Below are 22,996 nucleotides of genomic sequence, written 5' to 3'. Positions count from 1 at the left end.
CATTTTTAGAACGGATTGTTCTTTTACCAGTCAACCGTAACTGAAAAACTAACGCGCAAATTGACACCGCCGATTTTAAAATAACATTTATTTACATTTCGAAATACCATGAAGGCTGTATTGAAATCTGACGTACGAATGTCTTCTATATTTTGCAATGATCTTTATCTCTCATACCCCAGCTATTTGCGTAAATAGTACTTGAGGTATTTGATGACCAACACACGTGACAATGAGAGTATTTTAAGCCACTAAAAAGCCTTTATAGACGATTCACAGTCATTGATTTTCATAGCTTAAGAGTCTTTCATTGAGTGCAGGATCTTTAAACTTGTTGACATACTTCGCTACTGCTTACTATCACAGCAGTTATACCGATAGGAAAATCAATTCAGGATCAATATTAGGTCGAGGTGAGTGATTTTTTTTTCTTAAATATGTATATTTTTTATTTTGTTTTGGTTAACGTTCCTTAAGTTGGACGGTGCCGATATTAACACAGACACCTGAAATTCTATCCATAATAAAATGTAAAATATAGGATGGGCACGGGGGACTTTTTTGACATTTAGCCGTTTATAGAATTTCAGGTGTCTGTGGTATTAACTATTTCTGGACAAGTCACCGCCACCTTCCAAGTATGAATAGTGGCAAAATTCATCCCCATTCTATGTATTCGAACATACCTCATGATTCGAAGTACATGTATCGTGTTATTGACATTTTCCCATTCGTTGTTGATAAGTATTATTATGTCCATATGTATTTAACAGTAGTATTAGGATTATTTCAAGGTCATGGCTTTATGTATCAGGTCAACGTCACGGCTATTCAAATTGAAATGGCGAAGTATAGGCCTACTTGGTTTGGTAATTACTTTACATTCGTGTATTAATAGTTTACGCTGGTGTGCATCTTAATTGTGAAGATATATACGCGTATATAAATGATAATTATATCTTCATCAAATTTACATATTATAAAGGCGCTTTGTGTAAAGATGTATGCATTACAGTGATTACTGATTTTTTATTTGTCTGACGACTCTTAAATTTCAGATGCATCTGTAACCAATATTAAATATATTTATACCAGGGGCGTAGTTGGCATTTTATAAATTGCAGGTCTGATGCGCCGAAGAAGCGACTTGTTAGTGGGGTATGTGGTATCTTCCCCACGAAAATTTGGAAAAAAACTAGCATGTCTGTGGTGCCGCGATTCTGAGCCATTCTGGCGGAATAAAACCAATCCTAAGCGGGGGAGTTTAATTCAATAAGAACACACAAAAAACGATCAAAGTTCATTTTGTGACTAAATTATCATAACTACGTATAACTGACCCAACATCAGTATTATCAGTTCCATACATATCAGTCACACTGTGAGTGATATAGGTTTTCTATTTCTTTTATTAGCATTCAGCAAAACAAAATAAACAGAATTTGTTTGTTTTGAGTGGATATGGAATATATCACATTGACAGTTGATGCAATTAAATATTTTCATGAGCAGGTAGCGCGAGTTATTGTATCAGTTCTCGATGTGATATTCCATATCCATTCACAACAAACAAATCCTGTTTATTTTTTGCTGAATGCTGATAAAAGAAATAGCAAACCTATATCACTCACAGTGTGACTGATAAAAAATATGTTCCTGTATTTTGTTGATGGATAAAATGATGCGAATAATTAGATCACTCGTGCTACGCACTCCTGATTTAATTACTAAGCATCCGAAGTTCTGATTATATTTATTCAACGATAAAATGTAGTAAATCATTATTTATTAAACAGATGCGCATTTCAATAATTATTCAACTGGAAAATAAGCTGTATACGCACTTCAAGATATGCATTTTGTACTACGAAACAGATTTTACAGCACAGTCTAGACTTCTTTAATCAAAAGCAATACTTTCAAACTTTAATAAACTTGAAACAGTTTTTGTTTTCAATATGCATTAGATTCACGGATTATTGAGAGGCACCGAGGTGTAGGGGTAGAATTAAATCAGGGTTTTTTTCCCCTTCATAATAGGGGCCGCTGATAAGCCCCTTCCCCTCAGTAAATTTCTTTTAAATCATGTAGTTTTCCACAAAAATTGACTTTACATCAGGTTTTTATTCCCCTTTGCTCAAATACCTAGCTATCCCCCCCACCCCCCAAATAACAGGCCTGGGTCCCTTCCCCTCTTGGTAAAAAGAAAACAACCTGTAAGTACCGTCGGACTCCTAACCCGGAGGTCGCGGGTTCGAATCCCGTCCACGTTATTTGATTATGACATTCGCAACCCATTCTTTCGGCGTAAGTACTGTCTATTTGCCAACATTAATAAAGCTGCGGGGTGATAATATGCGGGGCGGTGGTATACGAGAGAGAAAATAATTAAAACTACTGGTATCTGTTTTATTTTTTAATCATGGAAATATCTAATAAATGCGCTTTAATTATATGTTCAATATTGGACATAATAATATATAGTGACTGATTCATTACCTCCTACAGCATAACCCCTCTTACCCTTCGATTTTTATTGCATATTTGGCATTTTTATTTTTTCACTTTGTCGGATAATCTGCAGGCCCGGGCCTGCAGTGCCTTATAGAAGCTACGCCACTGTATACTGTGCAGACACATAATGATCAACGGTTTCTATTCCACAAAAACACACGCAACAAAAGAGCAACTGGCGAAAAAGATCTCTCGGTGTTTATCATTTTCTTTTTGTAAAATTTCTTTGGTATTTGCCATTTTCCGTATGCACGAAACAGGCTGTGGCGTATCATGTTTTCGCCTTTTACGGTGGGCAGGCGGTGTGGCGGGCAGAAAAAAATCGGTGTCCACTCAGTAACTAAAGTAGTTTTTATTCGAACAAAACTAAACTTATACAAAGTATGTATCTCTATAAAATCTGGAATAGGTTCGATAACCAGCCAGTTCGGACCATTATCTCCAGAGTTATGGCCCTTGCATTGATCAAAATTGCAAAAAAAAATAAATGACAGTGTCCGCTCGATAACTAGAGTGCTTTTTCTTTGCTGTCAACCACACTTGTATAGAAGATGTATCACTATAAAATTTAGACCAGGTTGGATAACCAGCCAGTTCGGACTAGTATCTCCAGAGTTATGGTCCTTGAATTGGTCAAAATTGCCAAAATGTAGTGTCCGCTCGATACCTAGAGTAATTTTTCTAAGAAGTGAACATAACGTATACTTGGTCCTTGAATCAGTCAACATTGCAAAAAATTACTTTTTGTTTGCTAAAATAAACTTTCCATGAGTATGTTTGATATCTACTAAACTTATACAAAATACGTTTTACTATATCTTCTAGGCCAAGTTCGATAAGCAGTGTCTTTACAGTTATGGCAAATTTCCGAACTTAAACCATAAGATAGTAATTTATTTCCAAATCTGTCATTTCAACATAAAACTAATAATCTGACAACCGAAGTTGTCATTTGACCAACATATTCATGTACCAGCTTATCATAACTTTATCACGAGGTAATGAAATACGTTATAAAACTATATGATTAACCAATATACCTTCCACGGAAAATATCAGATTCAGTTACATATTATATTCAAATGTTGATATTCTATACTTAATCCGGTTGTAATTTTTTTTATGATTGTCTGACTCAGCGAACGGTTTCATCCTACATATAGAGCGTAACGTCAATACTTCCGTCAGTGTGTCAGTATGAAAGAACAAAATAAAAATATCTTGGTTACCATAGCTATTATATACGCTTTTCCTTAAATTGCAGCACACAAAGAAACCATTTAAAGATGCAACTTTGACTGAATTGAAAATTTGATGAACAGAACAGAACAAATCTTTTATTTTTTAGACTTGAGCTTACGCTCCTCATCCTTAAACAAAAATATAATATATTGTATATATGAGCCGCGCCATGAGAAAACCAACATAGTGGGTTTGCGACCAGCATGGATCCAGACCAGCCTGCGCATCCGCGCAGTCTGGTCAGGCTCCATGCTGTTCGCTTTTAAAGCCTACTAGAATTGGAGAAACTGTTAGCGAACAGCATGGATCCTGACCAGACTGCGCGGATGCGCAGGCTGGTCTGGATCCTTGCTGGTCGCAAACCCACTATGTTGGTTTTCTCATGGCACGGCTCATATAATGTCTTGTCATATCAATTAAACGTAAGACTAAGAATACATGTAGAGATAAAAGAGAATTATCTGTAATAATATTGACTTTCTGATATAATACAAATAGAATTTATCTGTTAAAAGACAGCTTGATAATGTTTTCCTTCTTGAATAAAGCCTTGAAAACGCTTGATTCGTGCACAGAGATAGGAACGAGGTGAATAACTTAGTTTAAGGTCAAACCTTTCTGTCTGTGTATTTTGACTTGGACTGGCAAGATCCGTTATAACCTCGTCTGTAACATTCTCATATTTTTTGTCTACACTTCTCTTCATATTCAGATCATTTTCTTCCGGCTTAAAGTGGTCGCGGTTAGCTGCTTGTCTCTGCAGCGTTTATCTATTGTATCCACACAGTGGCCTGGATGCTCCGTTGAGGTTGATCTAATCAGTATGTGAAATATTCAGTGAAAGTCTCACATTATTCCGTAAACGTTGACTTTGAGGACTCCTGTCAGTTCAGTGAGATTCACTTTTTTTTCTAGTTCTGGTTGGTCAAAATTCGCGTTATCTAGTCCGGTCGGAGTGATCGGGCCAACACTCGCGTTGTCTTGTCCGGTCGGATTGACTTTGTCAAAACACCCGTTATCTAGTCCGTCGGAGAGACTTGGACAAACCTCGCGTAATCTAATCCGGTCGGAGTGACTGGGACAAACATTGCGTTGTCTAGTCTGGTCGGAGCAGTTGGGCCAAAGCTCGCGTTGTCTAATCGATCGTTCGGAGAGATTGGACCAAAACTCGCATTGTCTAGTCCGGTCGAAGTGACAGGGCCAAAACTCGCGTTGTCTAGTCCGGTCGCATTGACTGTCAAAACATCCCTTATCTAGTCCGGTCGGAGTTACTAGGTCAAAACTCGCGTTGTCTAGTCTGGTCAGAGCGACTGGGCCAAAGCTCGCGTTGTCTACTCGATCGATCGGAGAGATTGGACCAAAACTCGCATTGTCTAGTCCGGTCGCATTGACTGTCAAAACATCCCTTATCTAGTCCGGTCGGAGTTACTAGGTCAAAACTCGCGTTGTCTAGTCTGGTCAGAGCGACTGGGCCAAAACTCGCATTGTCTAGTCCTGTCATAGAGACTGGGCCAAAACTCGAGTTGTCTAGTCCAGACTGATCATTGACTTGTCCAGAACCCGAGAGGTCTAGTCCGGTCGGAGTGATTCGGCCAAAACTCGAATTATCTGGTCCAGTCGGAGTGACTTGGTCAAAAACTCGAGCCAAAATTCGCGCTATCTAGTCCGGTCGGAGTGACTTGACCAAGACTCGCGTTATCTAGTCCGTGTTGATGTCGCACAGACTGGACTAGAACTCAAGTTTTCTAGTCTTGGTTGATCTCGTACTGACTGGGCTAGAAGCCGTGTTACCTATAATTAATTATTTATTGAAACCTTTGTTGTTCTTGGTTTGACTTGGTTGAAACTCGCGTTATCTATAAATCATGAGTTCAAGTCATTTTAAATGAATAGGGTAACACTAGTAAATATTTAACGGTGATGAAAGGGAAGTGAGGTATATAAACAACTATTTTATATAGAATAGAACAGACTAAAGTACAGTGATTCGGAATACCTCATATTTAATGACTTTTGTTTAATACAAACAACTTTTTATATTTAATGTTAAAATATTTATATAACTATAGTGTGATAGGTATATGGCGTACACCATGTCCATGTATTATCTGTGTACGTCACCTGACAACTTGAAGAGGGCAGCTTTATATTTTCTCGGCAAAAATTAGCATCTCCAGTCAATATACAACATACTTAAACTGTGTTTATTGCTTGAAAAATGGGTAAAAGATATCTCATACGGCTGTTTGATATGCACATATCCTTAAAGATTACAAACATAACCATTTTCTTAATTTTGCTGAAGTAATTGTTGTCATCAGCTGTTAAACGTTTAGAGTGGCCCGCATTTTAGACTGATTCGGAATACCCGAGTAAACTGCGAGATTAGTGCAAACACGCATCATTTGATCTGTTTTTCAAGGGTAACAACTACCTGATTACGTTCGTGGAAATTTAGTAAATTAGCACGGATTTCTCATAAATAACTGTACAATTATACGTGGTATAATCACGCGAACAATTAAAGTTTCAGTTTGAAATACAATCTTCGCATAAAGATTTATATTTATTTTTTCAAGGTGATTCACAATATAGACGAGGAAGTAACTTAGAGCTCAAGCAGAACTGAACAAAACACTGGAAAATGGGTACGTACACATCTTTGCTTCTTTAGTTTTACATTTTTGTATTTAAACGGCACACAGTTGAATATTAAGTACTACGTCCTTGCTTAGAACACCTTACAAGTTCTTTGTAAATATCATGATGTGACATACGGTTTTAAATTTAGAACTTTTTTTCAAGGAATTAGTGAATTTCGTCAGGTTATATCTAAGAGGTATACATCTTCAGTGTGACAAATCTCATATTGAAAATAAATCGTATTCCAGCTCACCATTAACAGGCTTGGCGGGTATAAGTTTGCATTTGTTAATAAATGTAAATGAAAATTGAACTAGAATTAGATATTCTTGACACGTACCTATCGCTCAAAAAGCCTATGTAAAAAGTAACTTAGCTTATTCCTGGAAAAAGATCAAAATTTCTTTCGCTCTTCTTTTAGCCCGTCAAGACCATTATAGCTATGACATTTTTTCTGTTCTAGTACCAGTGCCCCGATCGGAAGATGATAAAAGCCAAATTCGTATCACGAAACTTAATATGGAGGTTGATCATGACCAGCAGATAGGTCAGAGGTCAAGGTCACATTGACCCAGAACAGTAGAACTATTTTTTGCCAAATAACTAAAGAATGCTTTGGTCTAAAGTCACATTTGATACGGAGGTCACTTATGACTGGTAAATGATGCATAATTATTGATTTGAGGTCAGTACCTCAAACTCCAATGCACAGTTACCAAATAGTTTTTTTTCCTTGTGCATGGTTTCATAGATGAAACATGTATCATAGATACAGTATGAATTGACCGGTGTGTGTTAAAAGAAACCGGGAATTTTAGACTACTCACACTCATCCTATATAATATAAGGTTCATAACTCGCTAGTGCTTTCGTTTTTTTTCCTGGAAACCTTTTACGTTTGATACATTTAACATTATGCATGTTATACAATGGTCGATTACATGTCTCCCATACGTGGGCTTGTGTCTGTGATTTCTTATGTGATGTGAAAATAGCAGTGTAAACTAAATGTTAGAAAATAATAGTGCTGACTAAATCTATGCCTTTACAATTGTACTTTTTCCAGAGATTCACGCAGTTTATTTCGAATCATCATCATCATCATCTACAGCAATCACCTCACTGTTGAAAAGTATATTTGAGAATCGAAGTCAATCGATGAATCATAAAATCCTAGAATGACTGTATAATTTGAAATAAATACGAATCATACAGTACAAGTAGTATTAGTTTCGCGACAGTTGAATTATTAATATTTCTCCAATTTCACTAAATGATTACTACACATATATTGTCAGTCTGGTTGATTACACTGCTACCATATGTTCATTTATAAGCTAGCTGTAATGTGTCTTTCGAATATTTTGTTATTAACATACAATAGATGGATTTCTTGTTATTTTCTTGTTTCAGCAATTGTTTTTTTAACATATTTGTCAAAAGTTTGAATATTGATTAACATTGTAGAGTGCTGTACTTGATTGACTACTTGTATAGCTCAGACAGTCTTCGTACCATATTGAAAGTAATGCTTTTCTAACCAAGTAGTTGAGCAAAACATCTAATTGGATTCTTGCATTATCTGATTTTATCATTAAATTGAAAACCTTATGGAACTTTAAGTCTGCAGTAGTCTAAAAACGCCCGTTGGCAGTATTTTCAATATTGCATAGTTCTTAGAAACACCAAGGGAGGTAATAAAAACAATGAATTCAATAAAAACTGACTAATTTGTAAACCAAATAATGTAAACATATGGCAAATATATGAGATTAGAATTACAAGAATTTTGAAAAAACTGAACAAGAAAGTATTTCAAAGTAATACAGTTTAAGTTCGCAATGCGTACTATAATAAAAACCTTTTGAAACCAGGATATATCAATTTCACATTTACTTGGGAGTTGTAATTCTGAAAATAAATAACAATACGCTATAAATAACATACACGTTAGAATGTCATTGTCAACGTTTGTATGTTTTTAAAAGATTTATACATGCCTTTGAGCATCGTGAAGACATGTTATATGAAATACAGACACATCTGACTACAAAGACAACAGTATGAGCCAAAAAGTGGAATACACTGCTGATACTTCAGCGCCTATTGGTCTGTGTGCACATGAGGTCTTCATGCACGGGAAACGATGACAAATGAATATGCCGCCATTTTATTTCATTTGCAGTTGACCTATCACTCGTTTGCAATATTTTATGTAAAACATATATCTATATAATACTGAACGTTGTTCTTTTTTCAGCTCTTAGGAAACAAAAACAGTATGACTGGAAAGACTCGAACCTTGCCTTGTTTGGCTCCGACACAGAGAGACAAGTGAAAAGTAAGGCATCTTTTACCTTTATTATATAAATCTTTTCTTTTACGTTAAGGGCCTAACAGGGTCCCTCTGATTACACATACCTAGTACATTTGAAATATTTTGAAAGGTTGTTGTAGGTTCTATTCAAAAATGAAATACATGAAAATCTAATTCTACCTGATGACTGTGACCTCTTTCCACAATGTGTAGCTTGAAGGAAATCGTTTTGTTTGCCTCTCCAAAGTCACCAAGTTTATATGAGCCGTGCCATGGGAAAACCAACATAGTGGGTGTGCGACCAGCATGGATCCAGACCAGCCTGCGCATCCGCGCAGTCTGGTCAGGCTCCATGCTGTTCGCTAATAGTTTCTCCAATTCCAATAGGCTTTAAAAGCGAACAGCATGGAGCCTGACCAGACTGCGCGGATGCGCAGGCTGGTCTGGATCCATGCTGGTCGCATACCCACTATGTTGGTTTTCTCATGGCACGGCTCATATATTTTACATGGTGAAATGTCTGTTCCAGATTTGTGTCAATGAATGTAGTTAAACAATAAAATTAACAACATAATGGCATTTGTATAACAACAATTTTATGACATGACTGTGTGTAGTTATTGTATGGCTTATTACATAAGGTCAAAATGGCTGCAACATGTACGATGATTTAGTTTTCCCAGTGCCCACAAATGAACAACACTTCTAAAGATTGCTTAGACAATGTATTTTAGTAAAGTCGCTCTAATATATCCATTGTCGTTCTCTTTTCGCTAATTTTTTGTTGAAACACCATTTCACCAACCTCCAGTTTCTGCTTTTAGCGCTCACAGTTTTGCCGACACGTCATGAACGACTTCATTGGCTTTGTCTACGTGTACTTCTGTTAATAAAAAAAGACCGAAGAGCCATAGAAGAAATGAATATTTCAAGACGATTTTTTTATATGAACCATCTAATTAAATTTAACAGTCTTGAACAACTGTCTTCTTGCTGCGACCTCTAATTCTTTGTCTAATTTTTCTCTTGGTAATTCGTGTTGGTTTAACTGTGCTGGATGTTTTACCAACTAGTCTGACGATTCAGTTTTCATGTATGTTCATTTCCTAGTTTAAAGAAAAAAGAAAAAAAAATCCTGAAGAAGGCATGTAGCTGAAACGTTGGAACTATAGTAAGTTTTGAAATTGACAGCGTGTTTGGTCTTTATCTACTTCATCATTTTCTTGTTTGAAATACTATTAAGTAACATATCTGAATTTATTGAGTTTGTTTGTCCGCTGTTGGCTTATTTGTCATTCTCACACGCACGCATTATTTCAGAGGAATCCGCCGAACAAGAACCTGCATGGAAGAACGCTGGACAAAAATGTGGAGTGCAGATCTGGAGAATTGTGGTAAGTTACTTAAGCCATTCAGTTAAATGCGATAAAAAAGTTTTCTTTTCCTAACAAATTCTGATAGCAGATACATTTTTTAAAAATAAATTACAGATGAAATTCGATATCTCGAACTCGTTTGTCTCGAGCCACGTCTTTCTCGAAGACATTTTTAAGTCCTGTCAAGAAAACATGAACAAAAAATTATCATTTTTAGTCGAAGTTCGGTTATCTCAAAGTAAAACGCTAGATCTCTTGGTGTTCGAGATATCGAGTCTTCCGACCGATTTCTATTAATATAGTACATGTATGCAATTAAAATTAATGTAAGGTACCAATATATTTCAAGTTTGAAATTAAAGGTAAAAGGCTAGAACTCTATACATGAATTATATTTAAGCAGGGATGACAACCAGAATTTTCAACTGATACTTACCATCCCCAACTTTGAGCGTAAAATATACGAGAACCGCAACTCTTGTCGGTATTGATTTTTTGCCTTGCGCGCCGTTGTAGTTGTTTCCCTTTACGCTAAAATATCGATAAACAGGTATCTCCCGATTAGTCAAATCGCTGCTGTAGACCTAGACTTCACGCGCGTCAACCGACAATAAATTAGTAAGATAAGAGATAAAAAGGAGGAAGCGGGTAACGGTATTATATGGCTTTTAGAAAAGCGCATCTTCAGTCTTGGTAAGATAGAGTTATTGGAGTAAGCAAATTAAAGCAGAATATAACACATCTTTAAGGCACTGTAATTAATTGTATTTTAATCGAAAAAATGTGGATTTTGCTAGATAACGACCTTGTACCATGAATTTAATAATTATATGTTTAACAGCAAGCAAAATGTACAAAATATTCTGCCGTAATGCACAATGAGTTTCTAATGAAATTGCATGGATTTTACAGTAAAAATACTTGTTCAGAACAAAGAGCTATAAAAATAATGTATTTTTAGTTCTTTGTTCAGAATGACCGAATCGTTATGCGTATGTAAGGTGTATTTTCGGTCATGTAATATACTCATAATGCTGGGTTAAGTTATAAGTTTCGTTTAATGTATGGACCGAAAATATGAAAGTCAAAAATGCCACCTTTTAATCGTAAAGGATATACATAAAACATCACACAAAACAACTCTTTTTCTAAATCCCCTTTTTAAAGCCCTTTTCTGTGAAACGAAATGTTATAAAATGTTCTCAAGGTTTTGTTGTGTTTTTTTTTTTTAATTATTATTTATCGCCCTGCAAATTTCAATTTTCACTTTGCTGCATATTGACTATAAGTGTTTTACGCGTGATGTTTTATGGGCCTTTGCGAATACACAGGATGGAGACGAGATAGACACCCCAGGCTACGCTAATTACCCCAAAATACATCTGTAATAAAAATCAAGAGTCGCAAGAGACTGTAATGTACATTTGTTAAAAAAATAAATTTTATAATAGTCTTAAACACATATTATCTTACATTTTATAATTAATCTAAAATATCGGTTTGCTCATGATTAAAATTATTGTATTATTTTCTTTTTCACATTTATAAAACTTCAATGTTTCACAATATTCGCAGTAAGATCATAAAACACTTGTCAAGCATATGGGTAGAGAAGTGTCTCCCACGCTAATCCAATATACAACCTCTGTCTTATCTGCTGCTTATCAACGATTATGTAATAGTCGCTAATTGATGGGCACTTTTGCACAACAGGTGTCCCTATTAGACCATGAAGATTTGCGGAGTAGGAATTAATTTTCCTTTAATGAATGTAGAATAATAATAATATAATTATAGCAATAAAACACAGATATAGTGTAAACTAAAAATTGTCTTTGTAATATATCATGATAATGAAAAAGATCATATACCGGTGAAAGTGATTATTGTATTTAATAAATATATACATGTGTGTGTAGTTTTTCTTTTCTTATTGTTCAATAATAAGTTGCATAAAATGCGCCCTTTTTCATCTTCTACTTTAATTATACCACTGAAATGCACGCACGAGTAAATTAATCACATTATCATCACAATTAAAATCACCATCATTCATTAATTTGTAATTCATACTTTTACATTCATGCAGTGATCAGAGAATGTAAAGAGGCTATGGTTGTATGTAACATTTTAGGCACATGTATATATGTGAATCCAACACAAAATTTTCGCGAAATGTTTCAAATAAACGAAGTACGTTATATTGTAACATCATCAAAAATCATACCGGCACACAGTTTGTGTACAGCAATTACATAGAATTAATTTTAATTGCTTTTTTAATTTAATGCGGACTTTTTAAGACTTATAGTTCGTCGATTCAAAAAAGTTTTACCTTTAATCATAATATCAAACAGAATATATAATTGGCACTAGAGACGGATAAATAAATAAATAAATAAATAAATATATAAATAAATAAATAAATAAATCGCTCGAACGGATATGCAACACATTGATATACCTTGCCTTGTACCGCCGTACCGACAAGTAAATGTACTAGTATGTGAAAACGTACTCAAGATTGCGATTACTTCATTTTCAAATTAAAATGGAAGCAATTTGTCATTCTTCAATTTTAAAATAAATCATACCTAGACAATGTTCAGACAATGGAGAATACTTCACGAGGTTATAAAATAATGTCATTTTGACAAAAAATAATTTTAAAGCCTTTTAAAACCTGACATATACGGTATTTTCCTCATTTTTATATAGAAATACATAGAAACCATAGTCATCAACTTCAAACAAAAATGGAAGCAATAAGTTTTTGTACCACATCGATAAAAAATACATTGAAATAAAGGGCAAAAAATGAAGATTACTTCACGAGGTTATAAAATTTCGTTCAATAACGATAAAAATACGTTTTTAATGTTTGAAATATATTTTCCTATACAAATCTATGGTAAAACTGTTTAGCGATAAACGTTATCGGGTCCGCGATCCGTGTATATTCAAGGGAGACTACTTTTGCCGAAAATACTGGTCAGTGTATTGGAATGTTGGCCATGATATAGGTGAGGAAAAATATATAGTTTAATCAGTTTTGTTACTTTTTTACAGAAATTCAAAGTAACAAGTTGGCCGAAAGAGGATTATGGGAAATTTTTTAATGGAGACTCGTACATTATACTCAATGTAAGTTGAGAAACATTTTATAAAAGGTTGATATCAAAATGAATACATAATAATATTAAATTTCATTAATGACCTTTCACTTTGAATGCAGACATCCTGTTTAAAGTTTTTGATAAAGTAAAGATTATAATTCAGTTTACTTCTTGCTTTTTTTTAGTGAATTATTAAGGAAATATGTCACTTACTTTTACATCGAAAACTGTTCAATATATATAAAAAAAACTTTAAAGGTTGACGAAAAAAATGAAAAACATGTACAAAGAAATTTTTTTTCTCATGTAACACTAAAATCTTTCACCAGTAAATATTAGACTTGATATTTTCACTCGTGGCTCCTGAAATTTTTTTTCTGATGTTCACTCTGGTGAAAAAACAACAACATATTACACGGAAGTAAACAATATTTTAAATTTCTGCCTGTATTGACTTTCAAGAACGTTGTGAATTTATCAAGTTATTAATATTGTTAATCAGATGATCAGAAAATGATAGCGGATACTGTTGTATGAATATGATCAATATCATTATTGTGTATTTCCGTAACTATATGCGGTATCGCGGTAGCTGGTCATTATTTAAATAATTGTTTCAAGAATACATGAGATTGGATCACTTTTAATGAGCACAACGATAAATTCAGCACGTACAAGCTTTAATGACCCTTTTAAGGTCAAAAACTTCCACCGAGTCCACTTAAATGCCTCGACACTGTCACCTTATATGACACCAGCACTGGATCTTCTCTATTGAGCATTTACAGTAATTAAAATAAGGTTCAATTTAGTTGTATGAACTGGTTTTGAGCTAATTTCAAATTTTCAGTGAACACCCCTTTGACTAATAAATGGTACGGCCCAAACATACTGATAGACCAGTCCATTTTAGAAATTTAGCAGGGTAAAGGTTAAGTTTGTGTTATGTATTTGTAACTGTAGACATACAAAGAGGACGACACAGAAGAACTTTTATATGACGTACATTTCTGGATTGGCAAGTACAGTACTCAAGACGAGTATGGCACGGCAGCCTACAAAACTGTGGAGCTGGACACCTTCCTGGACGATAAACCCATACAACACCGAGAGGTTCAGGGTCATGAGTCCCAGCTTTTCCTAAGTTATTTCAAAACCTTCACGTGAGTTTATTTGTTTGAATGTTGCGTTGTGTTTATGTATGACCATTTTGTAATATCAAAGTTTTGTATCACTGTTCTGCATAAATTTGAGCTAGCAGCTTACCATTTGATGAAGGCCACCCGTAGTGTTCACTTCACCACACTGGGATAAAAAGACAGGAATAGACACGTATAGTATAGCAGCCAGTATCAACGTCTTTTCTATGTGAAAATTATATATATACGGCCTCTCGATTTTCACAAATGAGTTTGATACTGGCTCCCGTGGTGTGTAGCGTCTCGTTTATGGATTTTCCTCCAGTCAAGGCCAGTAAAATCATGGTGGCGCATTTGCGACATTTGAGATACTAATTTTGTCGCATATCTGACTGGACTTCCCTATGTTTTCATCACTGCTGGCCAAACCGGGATATAGGATGACGGATTGTAGGATTTGAACGTATATGAACATGTTAAACATTTTTTTCACGATTAATCATCGGAAAGTAGTGAAGCTGAACGCTAGAGATATTCGCATTTATCGTCAACATGTTTTCCTGTGCGATACTAACAATTTAAATTTCTGATGGTCTGTATTTTGTTTTGACATTGTTGCATAATCTTTTTCTTTCGTTGATTTCTTTTGTGTCAAGTAGGATTTCCGTTTTATGACAAAACAGAGGCTCAAAATGATACTAGATTTGCAGATTGTTACGCTTGTGAAACCAACGTGAACATGGCTGATAGTGTTTTTTCCCTGTTGATTTACCCTGCAGTCGTTCAAGTTATACCAGACCTAATTAGCTGTATACACACGGTCATGAAACGTATCAATTCACTTTTTAGATTTTATTTGTTTAGGATATTAAATGGAGGCGCTGACAGTGGATTCAGACATGTTAAACCTACAGAGTATCAGCCACGCCTCCTTCATTTCCATGGAGACCGTAAACATGTCACCTTGAAAGAGATTCCAAGATGCAAGAGTCTGCTGGACAACACGGACGTCTACATACTTGACCTCGGTTTAAAACTTATTCAGTGGAATGGGTCAGGAAGCAATAAAGACGAAAGAAGGGAGGTAAAAATACCCTGCTTTCTGTTCAACTCATTTCTCGCCCATGATTGAAAACAAATGCACCGAGATCGTTCTTCCAGAATGAAAAAGCGTGAAAGTTTCCATATGACATAGGTAGTCGCCATGACTTCAAAATCTGATAAAACAAAAATAGTCAGTCTGATTGTTCATTTGATTTTTGACACGTAAATTATGTCATAATTTAATTATCTAAAGTATTTCAGTGTCACATTACCAGCATCAACGTCACCAGTTCTTGTATTTTGAACACTAATCATTCATAAAAACCTATAGGGATACATTGAATTTGCCTTAAAATTTACATGTGAAATTTTATGTGATATATTCTGTAGGCTCTGCAATACCTGAAGGATTTGCAAGAAGAGAGAGGGCCAGGCAAATGCAAGACAGAAACGCTTGATGAAGACCCCAAAGATCTTGATGTAAGTGCCAGTAGCATTAGGGGTGGGGACATCGGCACTTGCTCCCTACCTTTCTTAGTTCCTGCTCAAATTGTTTGTCCAGATGCCCATTCGATTTGCATATTAACGTGTTTTCGTCTACCAGTTTAAAAAACGAAACGCCCATGATGAAAATATTTTATGGTTCTAGATTAATATTGTTTTATTGTTCAAAACAAAACAAAATACTTATACGACACGTTTTATCGCATAGTATTACATGAAGAATATGATTGGTTCACGACTCGGTTGATGAGGAGTTGTGCATGTTGACACTGATGGCACAGTAGAACTAAAATACTTGTATTTCATAAATGAACAAGATATGGATTTTATTTCGAGAGGTAGTATTGATAAGATAAACATGTACAAGGTATATATTATCACATACTCTTTTTTTTAAACTCCGTTGGGTTATCCTGGGACCTCAAACGTCAATAGATATTTTTCCATACTGAAGTGCAAATTTTATATCGGGGTGTTTGGCGTCATTTTCATGTTCGTCATTTCATCAAAAATTCATTAATGGTGATTTTTTTTTTCAGTTTATCCTGGTATATCATTTATATAAAGATTTTTTTAAGTGTGAATGTCAACGTAATCAAAACATTGTTAGCTTTGCATCGAGGGACACGCACTTGTTCGTTCATTGGATAATAGTGCGCGCATTCAAAATCTAGTGACGTATATAACCGCTCATGTATTGTCTTATGAACAAAGCATCAGTATTCATATGGCAGGAAACCGGCAAATCATGTACTAAATTGTATTTTATTGTCATACTGGTAATATTTATAATTTTATTACTTCAGAATGACTTTTATGACTCCCTAACGGAAGACAAAGACGCACTAGAAGAGGGAGATGACGATGTTGCCGCAGATAAAACAAAGGAACTTTACAGGTAAGTGTGTTATGTTAATTAAGATTTTCAGGCACGTGTATTTTCTACAATGAAGTACATGTATATTGTAAGCTGGAGTCATTGTTATGACGATGAACAATATGAGCAACAGCCGGCCCGCAGTAGATAGACGAATTTACGATGTTGCTCATTGCAGACCTGGAGCGGTCTTCTGCGATTTAAGGTTCATGTAATGTGTTTGATTACCTCCGAGTGTATGAATTGTTCAGATCTAGTAATAGGCGTTTTCTAGAGAGACTGTTGCTTTTTGAAATATCAGTTTTAGGTATAGAATTCGCGATGGAATGTTCATGTAAGGTAAGGTAACAGAATTATACATGTCATTGCATAGTATTCTTGGTTACTTAATAATTTGATATACTGGATATGCAAAAGAGAAAAAAATTCGTGATGAAAATAATAGGAATTAAATGTGTCATCTGAGTATGAATAGAAATGTGATGTTCTTTGTGTTAGTTTTTGCGAGCGTTTTGAGTACTTTGAACGTGCCTAATGTTTACACTCCTGTGGCAAGTACTTGTATTTAACCATATGTTATAAGCTTAAGCTGTTTTCTAGTTGCATCCTGTTTTCAAAATTAACAATCCAGAAAATTGTACTATACAGTTTGTTTACTTCAATTCATACCTTTGTCTTATATTAATAGACTGTCGGATGCTTCTGGAAAAATGAAGATGACCAAAGAGAAAACTGGAAAAATTGATAAGAAAGACTTCGACAGCAAGGTGCGTTGTGTTTATTATATTTTATCAAACCGGTATTATGGATATAAATTTATTATGGTAATGGATTTGTTGGTTGATAGGGGTTGGGATGGGCATTTATTTGCTCCGACACAATGTCTATAGAGCTCTTTAATGGTGGAGGATAACCCTGAATGCATCATGGTCACACATTGCCATATAGTGCAAGACTTATCCAAAACCACAATTACAGGTGCATTGTTTGTCTGATCTATTTGTCTTTTTTTTGTCTGAAAATCTCTGGTAATATTTTGACCCCATACTTCCATCAATTCTTCGAATAGTCGAGCGCGCTGTCAGCAGACAGCTGTTGTTGATATTTCTTATTTCAGTTATTTGATATAATTATGATTTTATACTTTAACGTCATTTTGAACTTTTTGCATACGTATAGATATTGGAGGAAGACATAACTACCTGTAAAATTCTTTAAATTCTCAACAAGACTTCTTCTTTTTTTTATCCTCTTCTGCATGTATTTTTGATGGGTTTGACATGTGAAAACATTCCATAATCAACAGTTACAGTTCGCCCAAGTTGCTCTGCCAATGCATTGCTCCATTTCGTTCAAATCTGGCCATTCTATTTCACATACAGTTATCACATCAACTGTGTGTATTAATTTTAATTGCTAAATGTTACGATTTAATAGACTCCGCCCAATAACACAGTACCTGTACCCGGGGCTAACTGTAAGACGGTTATAAGTTGAATACAGCAGTTTTAAGATAGATATTAATTTCTTGCTTCGCTTACGCTCGCTCGAAATTAATATCTTATAACCTATAACCTATACATAAAACAATAAGTAAAGTATTCTCAGCAGAGTTATTTTATTTATTGGCGGAATTAAAAGCAATTTTATGGAGATCAACATGAAAGAAGTGTTCACCACCAATGCATCTCTTATTATAATTTACAGGATGTGTTTATTTTCGATGCCAAGGACTCCGTCTTTGTGTGGATTGGAAAGGATACATCCAAGATGGAAAGAAGAAATGCCATGACATATGCACATGTAAGCTAGCTGTCTTGATACATTTTCAAAATTCAAATAGCACCCACTGTCATTTCTGTAGAATACTGTTATATAACTTACAGGCTACTTGATTGTTAAAAAATAAAGATGATGGAAACAAAACTATGGCTGACAATACTTTTTTGTTGTTGTTTGATGACTTAAATACAGCAAAAATAACTCGTGTTTTTTTTTCTTCTATTGTTAGGATTATCTGAAGAAGACGGATCATTCACTTGTTCCTATTTGCTGCCTTCCGGAAGAAAAGCGTTGCAGAGCTTTTGATCTTGCCATCGCTGCCTAGATAAAGTGACACTTCCATTTGCAGTAATAAGATACCATGTTTACTATTATAATTTAGTCTAAAGAATGTAATGGATATTACACGTTACATATGGTTATAAACAGTTAAACAGTTCGAACGTCGGTTTACTGCACGTTTTCACGCGGGCGATTGCATATACCGGCATTCTTCAAGACGAGAAAAAGCCTACAGTTTGAGATTCTATTTGACATTTTCATCGTTCGTTTCCACTTATTGGGTCTTGTTAACGTAATTTTTACTAACAAGTGACTTCAGTGCTAAGATGAATTAAAATGTTATTTTTTCTTCATACTACTCTATACGTAGTTATTATTAAAACCATGAAGATGTTTATATATGTTAATACTAAAGTCATGGCAGCATGATAAGAACTCTATTATATATAAGGATGTTTCTATTTTTTGTGATCTAAAAACTTTTCATAGATGTACGGTATGAATGTTCCTTATAACCCGTATTTTATAATTGTTATAAAATATGAAAATCTGTTTATGGCGTTAGATGAATGTTTGGGTTTTATAGTCCGCTTATGACGCAGTGCAACTGGGGTTTCAACATATGATACAATAAATAGGAGAATATCTAAGGATAAGAGCGGAAGCGGGCTATATACAAACTACTGGTTCACATTATATTATTATGGAGCAGTGCAGCTGGTGTTTCGAGTTTACATTCATTCTGCAGTTAGGGCCTTCAGTTTTTTATCTCATACCCTACATGCCTTCATCGGGCGCCGTGCTGCCTCCCGCACCTGATATCTATATGCTTCCTATCGGCGTACATAATCCAACACACATTCCTCCACTCTTGCAAGCTTTTGGCACTTTTAAATAAAATGAGCAGATTACGATCATTAGATTTGAGCATATTTGTAAAATGCATTTTTTTTGCTATAAATGTTGTGCCCAGTACATGTGGCATAAAGCGGGCAACCAGGGCTACACTTAGTTTACATACTTTCAACAGAAAGAATGTGTAAGATATGCTTTCCCCATTTTGTTTCTCAAATGTGAGTCGATATACCTATACTTTGCCATTAAAAATGTACTCAAGAACAAAACGAAAGAAAGCTAAGCCAGAAAGATGACCCATTGCAATACTCAAAACAAGACGCATCTTCGCCAAATTCCGAGGTCAGTCATGGTCAAATTACATACATATTGCATATAGCCGTCGGCTTGCCTTAATGATCGCTCTTTATTCAAGTGTTCCTGGTTCTTTCTCGGAGATAAAACACTGAAGATAGGTCAATCATGTTACCGTAATTTTACATTTAGTTGTAAAAGCAATACATCCGAGTACGGTTTATTATAAACATATGTACTTTGGGCATAGTGAACCTCAATGACCTTCCTTTATAGGGGTTCGTATATTGGTGTACATGGGCTCAAGCAATATATCCGAACACGGTTTATTACACAGACGTACTTAGGGCATAGTGAACCACAATGACCTTCCTTTATAGGGGTTCTTATATTGGTGTTCATGAGCTCAAACTTTCGTCAGAATAGTTTACACGCTTTTGACCACTCGAGAGGAGACCAAAATAGGAAAGAACGGCCGGCCTCTTGGCTGGCCGTGACGGAAGTCACCAGCGCTATTGCGATAAACCCGGCGTCGGCGTCGTATGTGGACACCTTGTGTATCAGCAAGCTTATATCCCAGTTATTGCTCACCACAACTGAATGGAACTTCATAAATGCTTTCCTCATGATAACATCAACATCCAAGGCAACCAAACAAACCTACCAGTAGGGTCATCCCTCAGCATCTCTAACCATTTTCCTATTCCTAAAGACATCAAGCAAAATCGAAGAATAAGAAACAAAGTAAGTTAAACAGGACTGAACTTATCACTGTCCTCAATATAAATTGTCGCTCAGTCAAAAATAAAATCCCTGATTTACATCAAATGATAGACCAATTAAAATCAGATGTTATCTCTTGTACAGACACCTGGCTCAAACCTGAGATACATACATCTGAAATATTTCCTGAAAGCCTCAACTATAATGCTCATCATGACGCCTGGTGGCAGTTCCAAAAGTCTTGTCAGCTAGGAGCAACCAGAACTTAAGACCAACTGTAACTCGTGCGGGGCTAAACTAAGCATCCCAGGTACTAAGACTATTTATTTGTGCTTACTATGAACTTGATGATGAGGCTCTCTAACAACTTTGGGAATCTCTGAAACTCATTCCAAAAAACAGTATCATATGGCTCCTTGGGGATTTTAACATGCCTGGCATAGACTGGACAAACAAAACACTGAAACCAACTTGCAAACAAAGACTTGTATGAAAACTTCCTTGCAAACATTGTAAACATGAACCTGGAACAAATGGTGAAAATTCCTACAAGAAATTAAAATACACTTGATCTTTTCTTAACAAACATGCCGTCAACTGTACATCAGGCAAACCCCTTCTAAGTTTGGCAAATTCTGATCACGATATTGTGTTCAAGGAAATACAACTCAATAGAGGACGACCCCTTCAGACCAGAAGAAATATCTTTTGTTATAATAAAGCTGATTGGTCAAAATTTTAAAAAAAGCCACTTTCGGAGTTTGGTGAAAACTTCAAGAAAAATAACTATAACAGACCCCGACATTGCCTGGAATGCTTTTAAGTAAAAGCTTAACGAGCTGTGATTGGCATTCATCCCGTCAAAGACAACAAAACTGAGACGCGACCTGCCATTGATAACCCGTGACATACTACGCACGATAAGGCGACGGGACAAATTGTATTCTAAATTGAACTGATCCAAAGCCTCATTGCCATCTAAAAGCCTTTAAAGCGTCCACACAGAAACAAATTTGCAACTCGTTTGGACATACTTAGAATTGGTCATCTTTGAAGGGGACTCTGAACAAGACAGGAACAAAAAGATTTATAGTTTTATAAAACATAATAAATCTGAAAGTTGTGGATTATCTCCGCTAAAGAGAGAATGTATCAAAGATACTGATCCTGTAAAAAAGGCTAATATCATAAATGAGCAATTTGAATCGGTCTTCTCACGTCCCCAAACCCTAAGCCTCAAACCGATCTGTAGAAGTTTGGTGAATTATCCAACTGCTTCCATGCCTCCAATCAGCATGACCGTTGAGGTTATAGACAAACTCCTTAGTGGTCTCAGTCTAAACAAAGCTTCAGGCCCAGACCAGATATCACATCATGTCCTCATCGAACTTCACACTGAGGTATATAGCCCCAATACTGTGTGAAACCTTCACCCTATCACTTCGCACAGGTATTGTCCACTGGACTGGAAAAGGGAAACTATCGCCTCTGTCTATAAGAAAGGTCCAAATGCTAAACCTAGCAGTCTCTGACCTGTATTTCGTCAAAGCTTATGGAGCACATTATAGTCTCAAACTTGATGATTGACAGAAATCAGGTACTTACCCCATTCAAACATGGATTCATGTCAAAATCAGCTGCGAGACCCAGCTGATTAGCTTCACACACGAAGTTTTTGATAATTTAGAGAAAGAAAAACATACTGGCGGTGATAGTCATGGACTTCTCGAAAGCTTAATTTGATAAAGTTGATCATCATAAGCTTATATACAAACTTAAAAGTTTAGGTGTAAATCCAGAAATAGCGACATGGATTAGGTCATTCTTACAGAACCGCTCTCAAAGAGCATCTTTCGAAGGAGCTCCCTGTTTTATCAGGGGTTCCACAGGGGCCTGTCCTAGGGCCCTGTTTATTCCTGACTTAAATAATCTCCCTGATACCGTAAAAGGTAAAGCCCGCTTATTTTCCGACGACACAATTTTCTACCTTACCATTGACTCACGTTCAGATGCCGAACAGTTACAAAATGATATCTGCTCTCTGGAAACTTGGGGAAAAGACTGGGCCATGAAATATAACCCAGATAAATACGAGGTGCTGAGGATCACCCGAAAGAAAAACCCAGTTATCAACCCTTACTTCCTTCATGGTGCTGAACTAAAAATAACCGACCGGCTAAATATCTTGGTATAACAATCGCAAAAGATCTAAATTGGACCAAACATATAAACAGTATGCCAGCAAAGGCAAATAACTCATTTAGATTCATAAAACGAAATGTCAAAAC

The 22,996-nt window shown here is 35.6% G+C and overlaps 1 protein-coding gene across 1 annotated transcript; it reads left to right on the top strand.

The window, feature by feature from the left end:
* Positions 1-218: 218 nt before the first annotated feature.
* LOC123528473 (gelsolin-like protein 2) lies at positions 219-19,388 on the top strand. Its single transcript, XM_045308214.2, has 12 exons — positions 219-413; positions 6,336-6,404; positions 8,660-8,740; positions 10,037-10,110; positions 13,162-13,236; positions 14,172-14,371; positions 15,212-15,431; positions 15,782-15,871; positions 16,702-16,793; positions 17,461-17,539; positions 18,480-18,575; positions 18,784-19,388. The coding sequence occupies exons 2-12, from the start codon at positions 6,401-6,403 to the stop codon at positions 18,877-18,879; spliced, it is 1,107 nt and encodes a 368-aa protein (XP_045164149.1). The 5' UTR covers positions 219-413; positions 6,336-6,400; the 3' UTR covers positions 18,880-19,388.
* The last annotated feature ends 3,608 nt before the right edge of the window (positions 19,389-22,996 follow it).

Source organism: Mercenaria mercenaria, chromosome 13, assembly GCF_021730395.1.
Source record: "Mercenaria mercenaria strain notata chromosome 13, MADL_Memer_1, whole genome shotgun sequence".
Taxonomy (NCBI): domain Eukaryota; kingdom Metazoa; phylum Mollusca; class Bivalvia; order Venerida; family Veneridae; genus Mercenaria; species Mercenaria mercenaria.
The sequence above is the reverse complement of the archived record's forward strand: the minus strand, read 5'-3'. Positions and strand labels throughout refer to the sequence as shown.